This window comes from Ursus arctos, unplaced genomic scaffold, assembly GCF_023065955.2.
Source record: "Ursus arctos isolate Adak ecotype North America unplaced genomic scaffold, UrsArc2.0 scaffold_25, whole genome shotgun sequence".
NCBI lineage: Eukaryota > Metazoa > Chordata > Mammalia > Carnivora > Ursidae > Ursus > Ursus arctos.
In genome coordinates this window covers 34,462,879-34,482,777 of record NW_026622930.1, presented here as the reverse complement: position 1 = coordinate 34,482,777, position 19,899 = coordinate 34,462,879, and the positions used below count along the sequence as shown (strand labels likewise).

Here is a 19,899-nt window from a genome sequence, read left to right as displayed (position 1 = left end):
AAACAAACCTTGGCTGAGGTTGTTTTAGGCTGAGTATGTCAACCCCAACTGGTACTTTGTATTCAAAACAAAGGATTGAAAGAACTCCTTATAGGAAGAGGTGCCTTGTAAGGATTGCTTATGAAGTGACTTGTTTTTCCTGAAGGTTTTTTATTTTGTTTTGTTTTGTTTTAGGGAAATCCTTGCCTTACATTTAACCTACTAATGATTCTTTTACTGGATCTTCAACATTAGCGTGAGTATCAGGCAGCAAGTCCACTTTCTGGAAGGGTCGTCCTTTGGAGAGAGGGGGAGATGTAGGAAGGAGTGACAGTTCATGGTATGAAAGTTGGTGCCTCATTAGATCGGCTTTAGATAGATGCTGTGGAAGAGATGGTTTTCACCACTCATCTGTGAATAGAAATTATTCTGTGCTTCTGAGTGGCCTCATTCCATCCGGCATTATTTTGGGGCTCCTGACAGTTACCAAGCTAAGTTCTTTAGGACACAAAACAGGCTCGTAGACATTTATAGCTTCTGGGGCCATAGTTCTTAGGTATAAAATAAGCAGACATGCCAGAGGGTGAGCACTTCATTCTTTAGATTTTAAGGATCCCATTCTATCATTATTAATTTATTATTTTTCTTTTAGTTAAGCTTTACCTCATGTGCACATTAACAGAAACCAACAGTACTGAGGAAATGGAAGTGTGGACACCAGCAGGAACCAAAGGACGAGGGACTGGGGAAAAGATTGAACCAGCAGACCTCAAAGAAGGGGGACTATGGACTGATTCCAAACCAATGGAGTATTGCAGCCGCCACCACTAGTTCCCAGCGTGGAATCTGAAGATAGAACCGAGGGCTGGGGCTTAGAAGTTACTGCAGCTTGGCTAATAGAACGCCCCGTGTGCACCACCAGCAATTTCCAGTCTGGATTAAACCGGCAGACTCCATTAATGGGGACTGTGGACTGGAACTGGGGAAGGGAGTCCAACGCGGAATTGCAGATTCAACCAAGGGCTGAGGACTGGGGCTAGGCCGACCAGTAACCCTAGACTGGGGAGCTCCACTGAGCGAGCTTGCTGGCGGTCCTCAGCAATGGCGAGAAAGACCATGAACTCAGAAGGGTTTGCAGGGCACCACACCTGTTTCTTGTTGTCTCCAGATGCCACCACAAATTTGCTTTGGATCCCAATGCTGCCACCTAATCTGTTAAAGACCAAAATTCAGCTGAATAAATTTGAAGATCTAATTGGCTTTAGTAAACAATTCATTAATCGGGCAGCATCCCATTTAGCAAGTAGAAAGGAACTCCAAAGGGCTACAGAAAGGGAAAGGTTTTAAAGGCACACAGAAGAAAAGGTTTATTTTGGGTGAGGTCCCCCTTCCATGGTCATGTCCACAGAGAGGGCCCATGTGACAGGTTAACATTCTTGACTGGTTAAGATTACATTTCTGGGGGAGGTTGGAAGTGCAGTTAGGTTAGGTATTAAGCCCCAGTTTGGTGACCTAGCATAAGTGACTTTATTTTGGGCCTGTGGCTTTCTTTTTAACACTGTTGTTGATTTTTTTTAATCCCTTCTCCTCTTGATGGACAACTGAGCTATTTCTAGATTTTGGATATTAATGGCTATAAATGCTACATTCTCATAGAAGTCTTTTTTGTGAGCATATGTTTTCATTTCTGTTGAGCGAAGACCTAAAAGCGGAATTGTTGGATCATAGGGTGGGTGTATGCTGAGTTTTATAAGAGACTGCTCTCCTCTTTCAGAGTGGTTGTACGTTTTATGCCCTCACTTGCCTTGTATAATAAGAGTTCCGGTTGCTCTACGTCCTCGCCAACATTTGGTGTTGTTGGTTTTTTCAACTTGAGTCATTCTGCCGGTGGTTGTGGGTGGTACTGTTAAGGAGAAAGTTATTTGGGACACTTGTTAAAGGAAGTCTCTGCTCAAGACTTTATTACTACAGCGACGTTTGCAGTAGGGGAGAAAGATTGGGCTCAACTCTGAATACGACAAGGGAAACTGGGAATTTATAGCCAAGGAGCAAGGTGGAGGGATTCCTGGATGGATGCGAACTTACTAAGAGGAATGGTCAGGGGAAAGGAGGAATTCGGGGTAAGCCAATTTAACAGGCTTCCTCCTAAAGGGAGGCCAGGGTGAGCCGACATCACTGGGGGATGATGGAGGATGAGGAACCCAGTCAGATACTGAGGATGATCAGATATTATGGGGAATTCTATCTAAACCAATTTGGTAGGATTCTTGCTAAAATTGGGTGATGAAACCATGGCCACAGAAGTACAAAAGTCAAGGCTTAGTTGGGATATGGATGCATCGTATGTGTGTCTGCAAATGTATTTGACTTTTCAGAAATTTTATGCCTAGATACAGTAGTCATGGTGAAATTTGGGTATTAAGTGTTTTGTTTTGATATGACTTGATTCTTAATAATTCCCTCCAACATTTTATTATAAAAAATTTCAAATATACCAAACAATTGACAGCATCTGTTTACCCTCCACCTCATCTTTGTCCTTCATATAAACTGTTAAAGGATACATTTTAAAAGAGGATAAAATCAAGACTCATACAAATATAAAATGAACACACCAAAGATTTTATTTAACTCATGGAACTGATAAGATAGGATAGCAGGTTCAGAAGAGAACTCGAAGTGCCACGCATTCACAGACAGGTAAGGTGCTGAGATGCTCAGATGCAGGTTAAGAATGCTGAGGTGAATTTACAAATGCATGCAAAACTCATCAGTATACATACAGTGATCACTAATTGCATTTTACCAGATACCATATTCATGTCTATGGGTAGAAATTATTTGCATAACTATCAGTTTTCTACACATCAACTTCTACACATACAGAGTGTGAAACAGCCTAGTTAAGGACAAAAGAGGAGGTAAGCCAATGGATCATGTAGCCAGGACACAATTTCTTCTGTGTGTATGTGTGTGTACACACATGTGTATATATGTATATGACTAATTTTTTCTGAATCTTTGACAATAAGATAATAATAAAGCATGCATCTCCAAAGAATAACATTCTTCTACATAAGGACAATAACATCTCACCTAAGAAAATAAAATAATTCTATAATATCATCTAATATCCCATTTAAAATTTTTAAATTTCCCCAATTGTCCCAAGAATCTTTCTATCTCTTTGTGTGTATGTGTGTTTTGAACTAGTCAAAGTTACTTTTTTTTTTTTCCAGGCTATTTAAGAATTTTGAAGAGCTAATAATCCCTTGGGACTAAATCTTCTGGTGACTAATCCCGGTGGCCTTTCTTATAACATTTCATATAGCAGTGTTTCTGAAACAGATCAGATGCTTTAGCCTGTCACCTCCTCCCAAAAGAGTCATATCATTTTCGTTAACATGGTCATGAGCTGTGTGCCCTGTGCCCAAGGGAAATGAACCTATGGACCGTTTGCTATTTATACAAAAGAAAATTATCTGTTGTTATGGGGCTGTTAATCAGCCTTTGTATTGTACCTGGTTGCTGACTGCCTTGCCTGTTGGGGTTCTCATGCTGAAAGGAGAGATTGACTAGAATATAATAGTCTGTTCCTTTGGGATGGAATGGAAGCATGAAAATCCAAGATAAAATGAGAGCTCAGGGAAAGTGGGCGTGGTTTAACATCCGTATGTAGTATTGAGGCTGATTTTTTTTTAAAAATTCTGATTTGAGAGCTATATAATGTTCAGAGTTTTCATGGCTAGGGTGACTTTGTTTTTTTAATACTTAATGTCAGTTCTCTTATATTTAAAGTGAGGATTTTGATATATTCTTAAAAAGGAATTTAGCTGTAGGGGTGCCTGGGTGACTCAGTCGTTAAGCACCTGCCTTCGGCTCAGGTCATGATCCCAGCGTTCTGGGATCGATCCCCGCATTGGTCTCCCTGCTCAGCGGGAAGCCTGCTTCTCCCTCTCCCACCCCCCTGCTTGTGTTCCCTCTCTCTGTATCAAATAAATAAATAAATAAATAAATCTTAAAAAAAAAAAAAAGGAATTTAGCTACAGATCTTGCCTGTAGATATTAAGCAGTTGTTATGACTACTTTCCTTAATTCTATCCCAAACGTTAAATTTCTAAATCTACTAATGTATTAGAGGTCCCCAAGACCAACTCTAGTTGATTCACCACAGGGATTCAGAGAACTCAGCATATAGTTGTACTTATAGTTATGATTTATTACAGCAAGAGGCTACAAAGGAAAATCAGCAAGTGAAAGGCTCTTAGTATAGTCTGGAGGAAATCAGACACAAGCTTCCAAGAGTCTTCTCCCAGTGGAGTCACATAGGACGTACTTAATTTCTCAGGCATCAAATTGTGACAACACATGCAAAGTGTTGTCTACCAGACAAACTTCTTAGAGACTTGTTGCTCATGGTTTTTACTGGGGGTTGGTCACATATGCACCTTCTGCCTAGCACGTCTCAAAATTTCAGACTCCCAGAAAAAGGTAGCTGCTCAGCATAAACCAGGTTGTTCATGCAGGTTCAGCACAGTGAGCCACTCATCAGTTCTTGGAATGACGGGGACCCTCCCCAAGTTCAGGTTTCTTTTCTTTCTTTTTTTTTTTTTTTTAAAGATTTTACTTATTTATTCGACAGAGATAGAGACAGCCAGCGAGAGAGGGAACACAAGCAGGGGGAGTGGGAGAGGAAGAAGCAGGCTCCCAGCAGAGGAGCCTGATGTGGGGCTCGATCCCAGAACGCCGGGATCACGCCCTGAGCCGAAGGCAGACGCTTAACCACTGTGCCACCCAGGCGCCCCAAGTTCAGGTTTCTAGACACCAGCTAGGGGTCAACCATTCAAGCTGGTCTTTCTAAGGATAGCAGTCTCACACCTGCTATGGTAACTCCTTTGTATATGACTAGCTTTTTTCCTTTGCTTCTGCTATACAAAGCGGAGCAAAGAATGCTTGCGTCTTCTCAGTAACAAATTTGCTCAGATTTTATATAACACTTGGCAGGCCATATGGGGAGAAGGGAAGGCAAAAAAGGATGTTGCATGTTTTGGAGACGACTTTGATTTTCTGTTCGCCAGATGAGTTCTTTTTAATTTCTATATTAATCCATTACTATTTGTCAAAAAAAATTGCAGGCGTATTGCTAAGTATTATTTTTAAAGTTGTACTCTAGAAACCGTACTGTGTGGTCTAAGGTGATCTTTTTCTAAAATATACCTGTTCCTAAAGACAACACGTAGAATGGGAGTAAATTTTGTTTTTTTAAGGTTCTCAGGTTTAAAGGTTCTCATCTATTTTGAAAGAAAGAATGAGAGCAGGGGGAGGGGCAGAGGGAAAGAATCTCAAGCAGATTCCCGGCTGAGTGGGGAGCCTGATGTGGGCCGGATCCCGTGACCCCAAGATCATGACCTGAGCTGAAACCAAGAGTCAGTAGCTCAACCTACTGAGCCACCCAGGTGCCCCATAGAATGGGAGTAAATTTTTGTAAATCATGTATCTGACAAGGGACTTGTATCTAGAAACATAAGAAGTTATTACAATTCAGTAATAAAAAGACAACCCAATTTAAAAAAAAAGAAGTATCTGAATAGACGTTCTCTAAAGAAGATATACAAATGGCCAATAAGCCCATAGAAAGCTGCTCAACATCATTAGCCATCAGGGAATTGCAATCAAAACTACAATGAAATATTGCTTCTCTCCCACTAGTATGGATATAATCAAAACCATGGAGAGTAACATGTGTTGGTGAGGATGTGAAGAAATTAGAATGCTCGTACATTTCTGTTGATAATGTAAAATGCTATGACTGCTTTGGAAAACAGTCTGATAGTCCCTTAAAGAGTTAAACACAGAGTTACCATATGGTCCAGCAATTCCACTCCTAGGTGTATACCCATACCTAAGTAGAAATGAAAACATATGGCCATCCGAAAACTTCTACACGAATGTTCATAGCGACTTTATTCATAATAGCCCCCAAATGGGAATAACCCAAGTGCCCATCAAGTGATGAATAATAGATTTAAAAAATGTGAGATATCCATAAAATAGAATATTACTTGGCAATAAAAAGAAATGAAGTAGTGATTCATGCCAAAACACGGATGAAGCTTGAAAACATTATGCGGAGTGAAAGAAGATAGTCATGAAGGACTGTATGTTGTGTGATTACATTCATATGAAACATCCAGAATAAGCGAATCTGTAAAGATAATTGAGGAGTAGTTGACAGGGGCTGGGAGGATGGAGGGTTGGGAGTGACTGCTAAGGGGTGCAGGATTTCTTTTGGGGGTAGTTAAAATGTTCTAAAATTGATTGTGGTAATGGATGCACAACTCTGTGAATGTACTGAAAGCCGTTGAATGATACACTTTAAATGGATGAATTGAATGGTGTGTGAATGATATCTCAACGAAGCTAACAGAAAAATATACTAGTTCTTAAAGAGAAGATAAAGGGAATTGTTATTTGTCTATTTTTATGAACAGCTGACCTCTAACACTCAGGTATTTGTTAGAATTCATAACTTAGATTTTCAGACATGAGTCCGTTACTAACTGCATTGGAATATCGCTTCTTCATTTGCAGAAGAGTGATTAGGAAATCTGAAGAGAAATGACACGGTGTTGGAAATATTTTAAGCACTTTCTGCCTTCTGTCTGTCAGGTATCCTAATTTAGCAGTAAAACTCCATTTTCCTCATCTAGTACTTGGCTGCTTATGTTATCTGAGGGGGAGCTGAAGGTGGGTTTCCTCATGAAGGAGTTCTTGGCTGGACCCTTTTCTCTCTAGGGGTCTCAGTGTCAGAATGCGAAGGAGGCGATGGGCATATCCATCAGCCTTGGGATATTATTAAGTCGTGTGGATTTGAATCAGCTTGTATTTGGGTAAAGGAAGTGAGTTTTCCTCCCATTTTGTTTTTGTTTCATTCAGAATTCATCAATTCACTTAGTTGAAACAGAATATTGTAGGCAAATCTTTATTGCATGATCTTACTGACGTATGTTTCTTGTATATATTTCTGTCCCTTTCAGCTTACAGCTAAGGAAGGCACATGACTGAGAAGTGCAACCTGTCTTCCATTTAGGCTGGTGCTTTATGCTAGTCTTGTGTGAGAGTCTGGAAAGGAAAAGAATTCTGAGGAATCGGGACAATTTCCTTATTCCTCCTGAGTCAGATTCTGACAGTGGCTTCAGTCTGTTTTTTGAAGTATTATGAATTCCTAGCCATATTATCCCTCGAACTCATGTTCAGAGGCAAATATCAGAGTATATCCTGAAACCAAGTATACACGAATTTTAGATTGGCTGCCATTTTAGATGATTCGCATCATTGCTCCCCTCATCATCACAAATACTTGCACATACGTCAAGGGCCCTAGACGCTCTAACTCAGTGGGTGATTCGGAAATAAGGAATACATTTTGAAATTCCCAGAGAGGATATTATTACGTATCTTGAAATCTCAATGAGGACATGCCTCACTACAAGAACAGGGATGCCAGTGAAAGGAGAAACCCTGTCTCCTGTTAACCAACCCGCTTCCGCATTGCTGTATCCTTTCCTTATAGAAGCTGAACCGTGTGGCCATATTGTGGTAGATCTTGAGAGGAAACAGGTGATCTGGATTTTTTTGTGACCTGACCTTCTGGAATCCTTCGTATTATGGGACTGTAGAGTCCTGTGTGTGACATAGGACCAAGGACCAGATGTGCTGTTTCATTGGTGTTTCAATGATCGATGTTCTTGTAAATCCCTTAGGGAGTTTTAATACTGTTCAGTCTGTATTTAAGCGGTTCAGTCTGACAATAAGAAGTGTGACCCTTAGCAGAAATTAATTTTGTATTTGTGAACGGCCAGTTAAGTGAACACCTAAACGGCTTCCTAGAGCAGACAGGAGTCAGTGTCTCAAGCAGAATGCCTTGTCTGCTCCCTAAGTAAGTGGTGCCAGTGTGCCAGAGTGCCAGACTCTACAACTGCCATTAGTTTGGATACGTGGCTCGTTTACTGTAGAAGTGATTATAGTGCCAGCATGGTATAGGACATTCTCTCTGTTTCGTCTGTCTTGAGCCTGCCATCCCGCAGAGCCCCTGAATCGAGTCTTAAAGTCCCATGAAGTACAAAACCACACCAAGCAACTGTATCCAATGGACATTTGTGGCAACTGGAAGAAAAAGTTGACAAGAGGATTCATTTGTATTTCTTTCTCTCTCCCATCTCCTGCATTCTTACCAGGCAAAAGTAGAAGAAAAGATCCAAGACGTCTTCAGTTCTTACAAGTTCAACCACCTTGTACCAAGGTAAGCTGTGGTTAGGAGTTTGGGGGGATCTGGGAGACACCACCTCCTGTGCAAGCCTTTCTTCATTCCTCCTCGAGCCTATTCAAACTCAAGGGATAGTCTGTTGGGAGAAGGGTTTCTTGACCTTGTGGCCACCTGGTAAGCTTATGACCCCAACTCCTTTCTCTATTAGAAAGCTGTTTAGAGGAGACGCTCTCCTCGACCTGAACCATCAGATGTTACATGGGAGACCCCCCAAGGCCTGGACTCCGAGGTCTGAAGATGGGGAGGGGAAGTTCATGTTTCTGTTGCTTAGTCGTGACCTGCTGCTCCAGTGTTCAGATCAGAATTCTCAAGATTTTCTTTTTCATATGACACTTTGAAACAGATGGAGAGTCCAGGGGGTGGCAAAGGATAGATTCTTTTGACGTATATTGTGATTTGACTGGGAAGAGGTGATGAGTTTGAGCTTCCCCCAGCCCGACCCTTATTGGTAACTGTGGAGCTGCTACCAAGGATGAAGTTTCCAGGGAGAAAATACAGTGCCTTTTGTTTTCCTTGGCACTTAGCAAGTTGAAGTTTTCAAAGCCATTTGATGTCAGAAATTCCAAAGGGCACTATAAGCAGAAACTTATTTAAGTTGAACCCTTATTTTCTCTTGTTTGTGGTTTATAATGTATCACACTAGGATTTCATGAGGATATTTCATCCCGCTATTAGCATGTCTCTCCCAGTCCCAAGTTGTTTCTCCAGAACCATCCGGTGTCATAGTTCCAGCCGTCAGAACGGATCAGGAGTCCGAAACTGTGTGTGGTCATGGTTTTATCTTAGTGATACAGCACCCTGCCTTGACCCCCTCGGGACAAAGGGCAGTTGGGCTGCTGGCTGATTCGCTCTGGCTGGGAAACGGGGAGCTAAGGTCTTGCCTGAGCCCTGAGCCCCCTGCTTCAGAGACCGAACAGAAAACTCCAGGCCAGTCAGGCTCTGGGTGCTCTGACTTACTGGACCACCACGCATGGTTCCAGCCTGAGTTCACTTTGTGTCTTTTTTACCACCATTATATTTTGCCATTATTTCCTTGAAAAAGAAATTTTCTTCTGGAAATTCTGATTAGCCAAAGCAGAAAACAACTGGAAAAGGCAAATTGGAAAAAGGAAAAGGGAGGTGGGAAGGTCATCTTCATTTTTCTTCCCTGGGGAAGGAAAGAGGGAAAACAGCAACTAAGTAGAGGAGTCTTTCCCCACACTGCTGAACTGAATCTGTGTATGTTAACTTAAAGCTCAATCCCCAATAAATGAATTGTTGCTCGTCAGGAGCCGCAGCTGGAGATTAGAAAATGAAGCCGTTCGTTTAAACGGCTCGGGGGCTGGAGCTAATATAACAGCGTATGTCAAATCTACTTAAATAACATTTTTACAAAATAGCTTTTTAAACGTATTTTATTTTCTTCCAAGTTTTTATTTAAACATGGTTTATATCTTAGAATAATCTCCAAGATATATTAAATGGAAAAAGAAAAATACAGAAAAATATGTGTCATAATCTGCCATTTGTGCTAAAGAGAAAGCAGAGTGTTTTTACAAATCAGTCAACAAACAGCTGAGGGGGGCGGGTGAGCACCAGCTCTGCCCAGTACAGGCGAGGCTTCTTCAGAGGTGGTGGGACTTGGTGGTGGTGAGGGGTGTGATTGCTTTAGGGGGGCCTTTGTGCCTAGCGGCTGCATCCCAGTGACTCACCTGATTGGGCTCTGAGTCACTGTCTGCTGACTGGGGCTCTGTGGACACATGTTCCCTGTGTTTCCAAGGGGACTTTTGATCATTTAACATTCCTTTTCACCCACCGTCAGAATAGACCCTTGGACTTTTCTTTTATTCTTACTGAGATGTGAGGGAGAATGGGAGGTTACGTAGTCTGGGAGGAAGAAGTGGTGTTTTGGGAATGGTGCTAGAGGACGATACAAAAATTAAGTCCCCTGAATTCGCAGGTCTCAGGTCAGGTGTGGGTAGAAGACAAAGATGTTCCTCTTGGGTTTGGATCCTTCTGGAAGCAGAATATGTCAGGGCTCTGGGTTTATTTCAGGAACCTGACATTTTCCATTTTATCATTGTTGCCTATGAAAAGTGAGTGTTTTAAAAGATGCTAATAAGCTTCTCATTATGTCACAGCATGCTAATTAATACTAGAGATATTACACATTTTAGCAGAATAGTTGAGTGAATGGCTGAAATAAAGCAACATATCAGCATAAAGCTGAAGCCAAACATCACCATCGTAGAACAAATTTCTAGGATAGAAGAATAAACCTGAAAATTTAGCAGAATTTTAAATTATTATCACAATTTCAATATTTAACATTTTAGAAGTCCAATTTTAAAAGTCTGACATAATGGAGGAACAAACCTTCGTTTTTAGCTAAAGTGAATATTCAGATACTAGCAATAAATCTAAATGACACGGCATGTTTGTTTTTGAGGTTATGATGCTGATCAGTGTGATAGTATCACACACACGCCCAGGACCACTGACCGCACACAGCTCCAGGGATGCCAGGAATGATGCTGAGGGAGGCATTTGCCCATTGAACCTTCCAGTGCCACAGTCAAATACCAGATTTGGCTGAAATTCAAGGCTGAAGCTGAATGTCAGTACTTTCTACAATTATTTCCCATTCCAGAATGATTTCCCTCTCTCTTTAAGACAGTGAAACCTGCATCCTATCCTGGAGGGAAGTAGTCCCTCCCAGGGAGCTTTTTTTTTTTTTTTTAAAGATTTATTTATTTATTTATTTATTTATTTATTTATTTATTAGACAGAGAGAGACAGCCAGCGAGAGAGGGAACACAAGCAGGGGGAGTGGGAGAGGAAGAAGCAGGCTCATAGCAGAGGAGCCTGATGTGGGGCTCGATCCCAGAATACCAGGATCACGCCCTGAGCCGAAGGCAGACGCCTAACGACTGTGCCACCCGGGCGCCCCACCTCCCAGGGAGCTTTTTGACCGTGCTTTTAAATTTTGTTTGTCGGTAGCCTGCTTTCCCATGAAAGTTAATTTTTTCCTTCCCTGTGGTTATTCTCACTGTTCCACACACTTAGGAATTTACCCCTTTCCATTTATTACATTAGCTTTAGTAAGAAATCCAAGATGCATACACTAAACTCTCTCTCTCACATACTCCCATGTCAGTTTCCTCTTGGGAAACAGGGTGATCAAGGCCGACCCAGGTCCTACCCCCCACTGGGCTCTTAGTCTCATGGGGGAGGTAGCCATTAAAGAAACAAATGCAAATACATAGTTACCAATGGGATGAGTGTGAAGGAAGGGAAGGGGATGCTCTGAGAAAAACAGGGAGGATGTAATTTAGGTTTGGAAGTTAGGGGTGTGCCTTAGTCTGTTCTGGCTGCTATAACAACTTATCGACGGAGTGGTTTAAACAAGAAACATTTATTCTCACAGTTTTGAGGGCTGGGAAGTCCAAGGTCAAGGCACCAGCAGATTCGGTGTTTGATGAAGGCCCACTCCCTGGTTCATAAATGGTCACCTTCCCACTTTGTCCTCATGTGGTGGAAGGGGTGAGGGAGCCTCTTTTATAAGGTCACTAATCCCTTCATGACCTAATCACCTCCCAAAGGCCCTACTTCCTAATACCATCACACTGGGGATTAGGATCTCAACATGAATTTTGAAGGGACATTAACATTCAGTCTGTAGCAGAAGGCCTCTCAGAGAAAGTGGCTCTCAAGCTGAGACCTAGGGGGTGAGTAAGAGTTGGTCAGAGTTTAGGAGTCTAGGAGGTGGTCACAGTGTTCCAGACAGAGGGAACAGCATGAGCTAAAGTCTTGAGACTGAGAAGAACAGAGCACAAAGAAGGCAATGTGACTGGGGTTTAGTGAGGGCGTGAGGTGAGGTTGGAGAGAAGTAGGTGGAGGCACGTTATGCAGGGTCTTGAAACCCAAAGGGATTCACATCATAGTGAGAAATTACATTGTATTTACAATTTACATTGCTGCCCAGTACACATATATCTCTAAGCTCCTTTTCAGATAGTGGAACTGGACTTGCAGTATCCTTAACATATTTACTTACTTGATCCTTTCTCCTGTGTGTCCCCATCTCCCATCCCCCTCTGCACAGCCACATAGATGTCCTTCTCATCCACGCGAGCACTGACATCCTGCATTCCCCGCCCACTGCCCCACTCCTGCACAGAGCCTATGTTCTTCTGCTTCTCCTAATGGCATGGCTGTAGGGCCGAATTGTTCAGGAAGGAAAGGCAAAGAGCTCTAGCTTTTCTATTTTAACTGCTTACACAGAAAAGATTTTTGGACAGAGGTGAATTGAGAATTAAGGAATAGTAAGGGCTGCTGTAACGAAATACCACAGACTAGGCGGCTGAAACAACGAAAATTTATTTTCTCGTGATCTTGGAGGTTGGAAGTCTAAGATCAAGGTGCTAGCAGGGTTGGTTTCTCCTGAGATCTCTCTCCTTGGCTTATCGGTGGCGTCCTCCTCATTGTGTCCTCAGATGGCCTCTCCTGTATATGCTTCTCCCTGGTGGCTCTTCCTCTTCTTATAAGGTCACCAGACCTCATTTAACCTTAAATAACTCTTTAAAGACTCTCTCTCCAAATACAGTCACACTGGGGGGTTAGGGATTGAACGTATGAATTTGGGGGGACACGGTTCGGTTCGTATCAATAAGGCTCTTAGTACAGTTTCTGTTGACCAAAAGAAACTGGATATATGTCCCTTCAATTTAAAAGAATCATAAGCCTCAGAGGCAAAAATTCAGTCAGCATTGTGGCCCTTGAAGCTCTACATAAACACAGAAACCTTTTGCAAGTTTTTAGAATAACCTGTGCGTCTCAGCATTTGCGTGTGTGCGCGTTTATGATTAAGTGGGCAAAAATGAAAGAGAATAGTTTCCCTCGTGGAAATGCTCTCTGCATAGAATTCCTCTTTTCCTGCCTGGGGCTGGCCTTCAGATGAAACCAGCTAGAGGAACTTACTAGTTCCCTCCCGGCAGGGCTGCTAGGGCCTGGCTGAGTGAGGTTCAGCTGGGAGGGCGCTCTGGGGGAGCCTGCCCATAGGGACCAACCCGGAGCTGCCTCAAAGGTGACTGAGGCCCCCTTCAGTTAGGTATTTCCGGGCAGGTGAGGCTCCAGGTATCCGAGGCAGGATCTCTTACCTCTGGAGGCAGAAAAGCATTTGCCCCTGAGGTCTTTCACTTTGTAGTGACTAAAAAGCCCCTTGCCTGTCAAGTGAAGAGAAGGCAAGGGAAAAGCTTTTTTCTCCAGGTTTCTCGTTTCTGTTTTCCCAGTAGGAGGAAGGGTTTGCTTAGGTGCGTAATTGGGCTCTCTCAGAATTCTCAGTCCCATAGGGCAGGGCGGCCTGTGGCGGGCGGGTCTCCTCAGCGTGGAGGGCGTGAGCACACTCAAGAGTCAGAGGAGCAGACCCCTGAGCCAGTCCAGTCACCTCTCTCCGTGCCCTCAGACTGAACTGAACTCCCCCGGAGGTTTGTCATTCATTTAAACTGAAGGGACATATATCCAGGGAGAACACTCTCGTTAGGTCGGTCGGAAACTGGCCTTGCTGTGTACCCCTTTATTCTTTCCTCTGTTCGTTCGACAAATACACGTCGAGAGCCTGCTCTGTGCAGGATACAGATGTGGAAGCCAGGCAGGAGCTCTCGTCAGAGTGACAAGGCAGTGGAGCAGGGACGCAGACTGACCAGGTGGTTGCAATAAGTGCACCCCCTTCTCACCTGGTCCCTTTCCCTAGCATTGTACTTAGGATCCCCAAATCCTATTTGCAGGACCCCTTCACCGTTGTCTTGCCTCACAGTTCCCAGTGAGGTGGCTAGTGTTCTCATCTGTTTTTCTCTTCTCTGCTCTGTGGCTTAGCCTCTCCAGGTTGGTGTATTCAAATTCTTCAATAGAAAAGAATTGACCTATAGAAAACCCACACCGTGAATGGGTCCTTTCAGATTTAGAAGTCAGGCCATCTGCCTCCAGATTCTGTACTTGCCCTCACCTGACTTGGGTTCCTCAGCCTGCCCTCACTGATGGTCTCGCGGACCCTCCCGGTTCTCCTTGTCTGCACTGCCATCCTGGCCCTTCTCAGCCTGCGCCAGCATGCTTCACAGCTATTTGTCACCAGTTCCCTGGTCTCATTCAGGTCCCTCCTGCCTCTGCTTTTCTGCTCTTCCCCTCCTCCCAGGCCTTACCATGGCACCCCGATCCCTGCGTCTGCTGAAGGGGCCCAGCAAGCTTTCCAAGGAGAAAAGTCATGTGACGTTGCCTGCTGAGCGGCCTCACCGGAAGTTTTGCTGCAAGCCACTACTGCTGTGTGCTCGCCTTACTCGTCTCTCGCAGATTCCCTGACACACTCACCGCCGTGACCAGTCTTGCCCCCTACCTCCTGAGAAACTCCAGGCTGTCCCACATGAGTTTCCTTCTTTCCCACTTCCAAGTCCTGTGTGTGACTAACTTCACACTTTCTCTCACTGTTTGCATCTCTGAGAATGGAGCATCCGTCCTTGTTGCCAGACTCCTCTCTCCTACTGAACTCTGCCCCAGCCCTCCTTCATCCCTTTTCTTAGGGACCGTCCTTGGTGGATTTTCTCTGGGCTCTTGCATTTTCAGCATCTTTGCTCTCAAGCAGTTTTTACCTCTCCTCTGGCTGAACCACCTGCCTTCCCCCCAGGGCCCCCTCAGGCTGCCAGTCTGTTGTCTGTCTTCCTTCACACGCGTCACAGCACGCGTGGATTGTGCATTTGGTTTTCCTGCCATTAGGCTTACCCCCACCCCAATCTATTCAGCATGCTGCAGCTCCTGGGATCTAGAAAATGCACATCTGACCATGTCTTTCCCATGCCTAGAATACTTCAGCGGCTGCTTTAAACATTTTTTTTTACTTGCTTTTTTTTTTTTTTTCTGGTAACAGCTTTGAGCTATAATTCAGATATCATACAATTCACCCATTTACAGTGTACAATTTAGTGGGTTTTAGTATATGGACAGAGTTATGCAGCCATCACCACAGTTAACTTTAGAGCGTTTTCGTCACCGCACAGAGAAACCCTGTCCCCTTTAGCTGTCACCCTCCCATTCCTTGGTTCCCACCCAGCCCCTGGCACCCGCTTCAGCTACTTTCTGTCTCTGGATTTGCCTCTTCCGGACATTTCATATAAATGGAGTCGTACAATATGTGGTCTTTCTGTGACAGCTCCTTTTACTTAGTGTAGTTCCGAGGGTCATCTGGTGTTGATAGCACAGTGACTCCCGATGCATTTGGAAGTCCTGCGTGATCTGGTGGCTCTGTAGCTCTCCAGGCTGATTTCTCACGGCTCACTGCCTTGTACTTCTGCTCCGGCTGAACTAAACCTACACAAATGTGCCGTGTTGTTCCCTTCCTGAAACACCCACCCCATCCCCTTCTTTTTGGCCGGCTAACTCGTGTCCTTCCGGTCTCCTTCATTCCTTGACGCAGTGCTGTGTCCTTTGGGAAGTTTGTTCTGATCGCGCGCATGCCTTCCCGTGCGCTGCCAGAGCCCACCACGCTTCTCTCTCGGCCAGGGCTGTCACTGCCATGGACTTGTCTGCGTCCGCCTCTGGGCATAGCTCTAGGGAGCAGAGTCAGTGTCCACCCCACTGCGGGACACTCAGCCTACACACGGTGGGCTCTCAGAGTCCCGGCTCTTGGACCTCCTTGAAAGAGACATCAAGTCTGGCCTTCTCTTCTCCTTTATGCTCTGGAATCTGCCCTCACTGCTCCCTGAGCTCTCTCGAAGGTCACCAGACACTTTGTCATTTGTTCTCTTTTTCCTCAGTCTTGCTACAGCATTTGCGACGGTTAAATACCTCCGTGGAGTTCTCTCCTCCTACACGACATTCTTTAATTCTCTCCTCTGGCTCCTTGTCCTCTAAGCCCTTAAGGATGGGTCTTCCCCAGTTCAGCATTCAGGCCCTTCTCTTGGCTTTGTCCTCTACTCCTGCAGCTTCATCTGTCACCTGCGTGCAGATAAATGACTCCCAGTCTGTCTGTGTCACTTGGAGCGCTCTCCTGAGTCTTCTGTGTGTTTCCAACAGTGCAACCGACGTCGTCACCCAAATACACTTCCCGTGCCATACAGCCCACCTGCCCGTGGGTCATTGTGCTAATTTGAGCCCTAAGTACTCTAAGTACTTCCTCCCTGGTTGACACTGAGCACCGCCTTACCCCGTCTTCCCACCTCGCCTCTCTCCACACTTCGTGGTCTCACTTGGCCCAGTTTGTAAACACATACTGAGTACCCGCTGCTGCAGATAATCTTTCTCAAGCATAGTTTTGGTCATTGCTTTTCTCAGCTCAGAACCTTCAGAATTTCACCTTCCACCCATCAGAATGGCTAGAGTCAAAAAGACAAGAAATAACAAGTGTCGGTGAGGATGTGGGGGAAAAGGAACCCTTGTGCACTGTTGGGAATGCAAACTGTCGTAGCCGCTGTGGAAAACAGTATGGAGGTGCCTCAGAAGATTACAAATAGAAGTACCGTATGATTCAGTAATTCCACTACTGGATATCTCCCCAAAGAAAACAAAAACACAAATTCAAAAAGATATGTGCACCCCTGTGTTTACTGCGGCATTATTTATATGGAAGATATGGAAGCCGGCTAAGTGTCCATCAATAGATAAATGGATAAAGAAGATGTGGTGTATATATACAATGGAATATTACCTAGCCATAAAAAAGAATGAGCTCTTGCCATTTGCAGCCACGTGGATGGACCTAGAGAGTATTATGCTAAGTGAAATAACAGAGAAAGACAAATACTATATGATTTCAGTTATATGTGGAATCTAAAAAACAAATGAACAAACAAAAAGCAGAAACAGATCCATAAATACACAGAACAAACTGGTGGTTGCAGAGGGGAGGGGTGGAGGGAAGGCAGAATGGGTGAAGGGAAGTGGAAGATTCAGGCTTCTCGTTCTGGAATGAGTAAGTCACAGCATAGGAAATATCGTCAGTGGTATTGTATGGTGATAGATGGTAGCTACACTTGTAGTGAGCATAGCTTAATGCATACCCTTGTTGAATCACTAGGTTGAAACTAATGTTAACATCGTGTGTCAACTTTACTTCAATAAAAAAAAAATTTAAAAACACAGTTTAAGTGGAAAAAAACCCAAACCTTCAGGGTCTGTAGCCCTGGCCTTGGCCTTGCCCGTGCAAAAATTCCTCAGCTGGCATCCCAAACCTCTGTAAAAGGGCTTCAGTTGCCTTTTTGAGGACTCTTCTTTCATTCCTAGTATTCAGGCCAGGTCCCCCACCCCTCTTGCACGCTCTGTGCCTGCACTGCACAAGACAGTAGCCGTGTGTCTCCTGCAGCTACTTAAACTGAAATCAATTCAAATTAAATAAAATTTGAAATTCAGTTCCTCGGTCACACGGGCACATTTCAAATGCCCACTAACCACACGTGGCTGGTGTCTGCCTACTGGACAGCACAGATCCACTTGCATCATCGCGGAAAGTTCTTTTGGATAGCAGCTAGTCTGAACCTTTTTGTTTCTGCTCCTTCTGGCTACCGTCTCCTCCCCTCCTCACCATCCCTACTTGTGAACATCTCTCCCTCTACCGGGGCTTCCCACCTCGGATTCCACCTCTTCCACACAGCCTTTCCTGATCCTTCCTTTCTTTATGAGATGCCCTCACCCCTTCCCTTTAGAGCCTTGATAGTATTTTATCTGTGTTTCCTTTATGAAACCTACCCTTTTTTTTTCTCTGGTTGTAGCCACTTGTGTCTTTAACTCATTTCCAGTAGTGAACTGGGAGACTCTTTGAGGTCAAGACACATGAATGCTCTTACTCTGGGCACGATACAGAGAAATCGTTTTTGAACTGATCACCCAGAAGAGAATGGTTCTTTTTTAATTTGTGGAATTAGTAAGCACAGGGACTGTCTGGCCATTCTGTTCTTTTTTCCTTCCTCCCACAATCACACAGGCCTCTGCTGTGAGATGGAGCAAGAAGTGTAGCCCTGGCCTTGGCCTTGCCCGTGCAGGTGGCCATGGGCATGGGCGGCACATTCCATCTTCCAGCCAGAATTGCTGACATCAGCGCCAAGGAGACCAGCTGGCTCAGAATACAAATAGGGTCCTCCGGCCAGCGCAGTGGGTCAGCACGGAGGAGGTGGAATTTCAGGGAGGGAGTCGTAGACACACAACTGAGGAGCAGGCAGGGTACAAACGACCCGCCTGGGAGAAGTGAGCCCAGAAGAAATGACTGGAATGACAGACGCTGACCAAGTCAGGGAAGTGGTAAGGCTCAGGTTGGAATTGCTCACAGGACGGGGAGCTGCAAGGTGTCTGTTCACAGTTAGACCCCGGAGAAGCTTTCTGGATGGTTTGTCATTGCCTGGCCACATGTGTTCATTGTGGCTTTTTGCTGAGCCAAAGTTACCTACCACAAAGGAGAGGAACTCACCCAAAGCGTCAGCCAGCACATTTTCAGACACTTTAGGGACATTCAGGTGCTGGCCTCTTCTGTCTGGTTTAGCTGCCCTTGGGAGCTAAAGAAGATGCTGGTTATCCACTTGTTGACCATGGGGGGGGATGTCCGGCAGCTGAGAGTGTGTGCACGTGCACACGTGTGTTCTCTAGTGGGGTGGAAGAGAAGCATAAGACTAGGTTTTCAAGCTCTTTGTCTTTCCAGGCTGATTTTGCAGAGGGAGAAGCACTTCCATTATCTGAAAAGAGGGCTTCGACAGCTGACAGACGCCTATGAGGTAAGCACACTGCCCAGGGGCTCAAATGGATGGTCAGGCAGACGTCTAGTCCTTTTTTCTGTTGGAATGTGAAACACTTGTGGGCCTGACCTGCTGCCCAGTCACTCCGTGAACCCGTGGGTGTGGCAGGAGCCAGGTACGCAGGAGCCTGGACCCCCAGAGCCGGGACTCCCCGTTCTGAAAGGGCAGAACCAGGTCTCTTGTGGTGTCCTCCTCTCGGAGGGACAGAGCACCCTAGATGGAGTGGGACTTTCTTGCACCATTAGATAGTGGTGAGGGGTTCACGTGCTTTCTTCTGGCCACCGCTTGTCAGCTGGGGAAAAGGCAGTTACTGTCCATCCCTAATCCTTTGCCCTGTAAGCGGATGGATCTAATTCCTATGCCGGCCAAAGGATCAGTATATAAATCCCAGTGAGGACTTCCACAGTTGAATATGTAAAAATGCCCACACTTAAGGTGCATTTTAAATCACATTCCTCAGAGTCCTGGGGTTCCACAGAGGGGCCTCAGGGGAGGGCAGTGGTGGTAGAGGAGGGGGAAGGGTGTTGGGAAGGTGGCAGGCAGGGGATGAATGTGAACAGGAGGGCTCCAGTCTTCCTGCTTCACCTTATTCAAAGCAGCTGTGCTTTGAATTTGCTTTTTATTTGGGAGTCTACATTTGATTATTTACAGCAGGGATTGGCCAGCTGAAACGCCTGTAGACCCAAGCAGGTAGCATATATAAGAGAAGTGGGCAGGTGGGAGGGAGACTGAGGCACACCCAAGGCCCCGTGCTTTCCCTCTGTTCCTGCCAGGTGCTGATTTCCAGGAATGCAGACCCAGGCTGGCCAGATCTCTCGCTCTCTCTCTCTCTCTCTCTCTCTCCCCCCC

General features: G+C 44.8%; 1 protein-coding gene across 1 annotated transcript in view; it reads left to right on the top strand.

The window, feature by feature from the left end:
- FNTB (farnesyltransferase, CAAX box, beta) overlaps nt 1-19,899 on the top strand; it is a 61,566-nt gene that overhangs the window by 5,590 nt on the left and 36,077 nt on the right. Inside the window, exons 2-3 of the mRNA XM_026486833.4 lie at nt 8,217-8,281; nt 18,957-19,029. Coding sequence (XP_026342618.1) covers nt 8,217-8,281; nt 18,957-19,029 — 138 coding nt within the window. The remainder of the gene's footprint in view (nt 1-8,216; nt 8,282-18,956; nt 19,030-19,899) is intronic.